The sequence below is a fragment of the Benincasa hispida genome, chromosome 6 (genome assembly GCF_027475165.1).
Source record: "Benincasa hispida cultivar pf3 chromosome 6, pf3_genome.v1.1, whole genome shotgun sequence".
NCBI classification, from domain to species: domain Eukaryota; kingdom Viridiplantae; phylum Streptophyta; class Magnoliopsida; order Cucurbitales; family Cucurbitaceae; genus Benincasa; species Benincasa hispida.
In genome coordinates this window covers 9,872,965-9,877,467 of record NC_143483.1, presented here as the reverse complement: position 1 = coordinate 9,877,467, position 4,503 = coordinate 9,872,965, and the positions used below count along the sequence as shown (strand labels likewise).

Here is a 4,503-nt window from a genome sequence, read left to right as displayed (position 1 = left end):
AGAAAAAGACAATGTGGGTTGTTTTGCAAGCTTGTAATTCAAACAGTCAAAAGATATAAATTTGGAGACATTATTCAAATTATGACTAGAGATTAAATGACGGAGTTTTTTGAAAGAAGCATGACCAAGACGAAGGTGCCACTGATAGATAGCAGAGTCGATGATAGGGGCAGAAAGAGAACAAACAGGAAGCCGAAGAGATGTGAGCTTAAACAATCTTTCTACTTTGCAGCCCGTACCAATCGTCTGTCCCAACCGCAAATCCTGAACTTGATACCCAGTAGAAGAAAAGGACACAGTTAAAACAAGGTCACACAATTGCCCAACGGAGACAAAATTAAAGGACAGATTTGGAACACAATAAGTATTGGAAAGTTGCAATAGGGAAGTGTCAACAGAGCCAACATGGGATATGGTCATGCAATTACCATCAGCAGCATAAATAGGAGGAAGAGATTTGGTAGGAGTAGGTGCAGACAGAAGAGAAAAATCAGATATCAAATGGTTGCAACAAGCGGAATCAAGAAGTCATTTATTACCTGGGAGATCGCAAGCGTGGAGGAATTGGATGAAATCACCTGTTTAAGTAAGTCTTGTAAGTCACTCATTTGAAAAGTAGACGAGGAAGGTTCAGAGGCAGCAACAACAGCAAAGGCAGAGCCAGGATTAGGTATAAAAGATCGAGACTTCGACGTATGTTCTGGTGGTGGCGATGGTTTTATAGGACAGTTGTCCAGAATATGACCTCTTTTGTGACAATATTTGCACTCGACTTTTGGACAATCAGCAAACTTATGCCAAGTGAGCTTACAGTTTTTTAAAAAAGTACCAGACATATGAGTGATGGAGAGTACAACCTCTGGTTTTCAGGAAGAAGTGATGCCAAGACGTTTTTGTTCAAATAGAATTTCCTAAATTGCTACATCTAGAGATGGACGGGGACTACGGTGGAGTAAAGCAACACAAATTGATTCATATTCTCGACGAAGTCCCATAAGAACCTTAATAAGGCGAAAGTGATCAATACTAATTTTAGCTTGATCCAATTGTGTCCAGACTGGCTGAAGTGTAGCCAAATAGTCATTAACAGAATGCCTCGTCTCCTTAGTAAGATTAATCAGAGTGTTATGCAGTTGAAAGTAGTGAGCTAAGCCAACAGACTGAAACAGGGTAAACAGGAAATCCCACAAACTCTTGGCATCATCAAACACATCAAACTGAACGTGAATGGCCGGTATAGATGTATTTCCTATCCAAGTGATGATTTGATGACTTTTGTTGTTCCAATCCTCTAGTCGTTCAACAAATCTAGTATCTTCCTCAGTGGATATCTTGACTGGCTGGGGAATATCACCAGTGACAATTTGCCATAATTTACGCCCGATTAGGAAACCCTTCATTTGATGGGCCCAAATAATATAATCTGTCCCATCAAGAATAGTACTAATGGGACGAAATACATGATCCTTTTCCATGTGGTTTGGCAGCTTGGAAGGAGAAGAAAACCAGGGACAACAAGGGAGGCTTGGCGACTTGGCTGAAGGGATCGGGAATCAAGGATTAAGTTCAATTGAGGATTGAGTTCTGGACCGGGGATTGATTCGAGTTCTGGACCGGGAATCGGAGATCAAGTTTAATCGAGGATCAAGTTCTAGACCGGGGATCGGAGGTCGAGTTCTGGATCAGGAATCGAGGATCGAGTTTTGGACCGGATCGAGTTCTAGACCGAGAATCAGGGATCGAAATTGATCGAGTTTTGGACCGGGGATCAGGGAGTCGAGTTCTGCACAGTAGGGATCGAGGATCAAGTTTTTCACAGTGGCTACAGGATCAAAGATCGAGTTTTTCATAGTGGGGATTGAGAGTCGAGTTTTTCACAGTGGCTTCGAACAGGGGATCTGGGTGGTTCTTCTTCACGCCGGAGAGGGGTTCTGGATGGTCGGTCGATGACCGAACGGCAGGAATGACAAAGAACAAGAGGAAGAAAAAACCAGCTAGCAAGGCTCTGATACCATGTGAAAGATGTGTTTATCAAGTATATCTTTACAGGGAACTGTACAGGGGTATAAATACTGTATTAACACCCTAAGAATAGAGCCCAACGAAATTAACAAATCCTAAAGACTCTCGGAAGAAGACCTAGTATACATTCACAATTATATATATTTTTTTAAGATTCAATCCATGTATAGGCTTTTTTTTGTGTGTGAGGTTATATTTTTAAACTCAATATGGTTAAATATGGTTTAATATGTTACAAATGCAAATAATTTCAAAATCCAATATTGAACTATAATATGAAATGAGTTTAATGAAATAATTCAGAGATCACTAATATTTTTATGCTTAAACTATGATATTAAATGAGTTCAATGAATGTAACATTAAAATCTAATCACTAAATTTTAAAAAATAAAATCTAAACTCTAAATGTAACATATTTAACCATATTGAGTTTCAAAATCTTCGCTATAAATACAAAATTTAAACAAATATTATACATGCATTGAGCCTAAAAAAAACTAATAAGATCATTCAAAATATGTTCTGGATTTTTTTTTTTAAAAAAAAAAACTATATTCTAAGACAAATCTAAAACAAAAAAGAAAAAATGTGTTGAAAGAGTTAATAGGGTAGCTATGTTATATTAAAGGGGAGGGGTTAAAAAAGAATAAAAATGTTGAAACGGGTTAACAAAAAAAAACAGTCAATTAAAGGTTGTCCATGTGGCAAGTTCACGTGAAATTCAATCTTTACAAAAGACTGAAATGAGCAAGGACAAAAAAAAGTCCTATTTTTTAAAAAATGTTCATCCTTTTTTTTTTTTTTTTTTGAAAATATTTATGCAAACTACACTATTTTTATACTTAAATCATTGAATTATATGACACAATGTAAATATATTCTAGTAATAATATAAACATGTCAAATAAAACATTCTTTGTTTTATAAGAAAAGAAAACGTAGTATAATATAACTTTTTGGAAAATCATACAAAAATACTTGAAAAGCAAAAACTTTTCTATAGTTGACCTCTTTCTAAAAACCTATTTGTTATCGACCATTTTGACATGTGAAATACAACTTTTATCCTCAATATTAAATGCTTTCTTTGCTTGTATTACCCACGTCTCTTTTACTCTTCCCTTCCAACAAAAACAAAACAAAAATTCAAAGTCATTTAAAACTAAAAGTGCTTTAACATTTTGCATACTTTTAATAAACATGATTGGAAATAACGCGAAAAATCATATGAAAACGAGTGGTAATTTAGTTAAAATGAAGTTGTATCGACAAAGATACACGATCGCTTACATCAGTATATGCATCATTGTCGTCAATGTATGCGGTCACTTACATCAGCATATGTGATTGCTCATTTTTTGTTTTGCAATTTTATTTTCGTTATATCTTCGTCAACACAACTCCGTTGTTGCTAAATGGTCACTCGTTTTCATACGTTTTTTTCTTATTCTTTCCAATTATGCATGATGCATGTAGACTAAATAAAAACGTAAACAATCTTTGACTATATTACTCCAAAAGTAAATTGTATCTAAGTTTAAATGTTATAATGTCATTTATATTCATTATCTTTTAACATTTTGTTCAATTTATAAGCATAATTGGAAAGAACATGAAAAATGTATGAAAATGATGGTCATTTAGCTAAAACGGAGTTGTATCGATGAAGATATAACAAAAACAAAATTGTGAAGCGATCGCGCTCCATGATGTAAGTGATCGCCCACCATGATGTCAACGATCGACCACCTTTTCTGCATGAACAATAATTTTGTTTTTGTCATATCTCCGTTGATACAACTCCGTTTTAACTAAACAACCACTCGCTTTCATAAATTTTTTTGTTCTTTCTGATTATGCTTGTAAATTGAGCAAAATGCTAAAAGATAATGAATATAAATGGTATTATAACATTTAAACTAAGATAAAATTTACTTCTCGAGTAATAAAGTAAAAAAATATTTAAGTTTTTATTTATTTTACATGCATGGCTGGAAAAAAAACACGAAAAAACATATGAAAACAAGTGTAATTTACCAAAAACAGAGTTGTATCGACGAAGATATGACCAAAACAAAATTGCAAAACGGAAATTGAGCGATCATGTATGCTGATGTAGATGATCGCTCTCTAATGTTAGGTCTCACACATGTTGAAGTAAGTAATCGTGTACACCCAGTGATAGCACACTTTTTTGCGCAAACAATAATTTTGTTTTTGTCATATCTTTATCGATACAACTCCATTTTAACTAAGTAACCACTCGTTTCATATGATTTTTCGCGTTCTTACCAACCAGGCTTATAAAAGTAAGCAAATTGTTAAAGTATTTTTAGTTTTAAATGACTTTGAATTTTCATTTTGTTGTTTTTGGAAGGGAAGAGCAAAAGAGATGTAGGTAATACAAGGGAAGAAAGTATTTAATATTGAGGATAAAAGTGGTATTTCACATGCCAAAAGAGTCAATAACAAAGAAGT

The 4,503-nt window shown here is 34.3% G+C and overlaps 1 protein-coding gene across 1 annotated transcript; it reads right to left on the bottom strand.

Annotated features, from left to right (window-relative positions):
• Nucleotides 1-911: 911 nt before the first annotated feature.
• On the bottom strand, nt 912-1,475 carry LOC150035408 (uncharacterized). The gene has a single exon (XM_090314307.1). It carries the CDS (start codon nt 1,473-1,475, stop codon nt 912-914), a length of 564 nt encoding a protein of 187 aa, XP_090170433.1.
• Between the last annotated feature and the right edge of the window lie 3,028 nt (nt 1,476-4,503).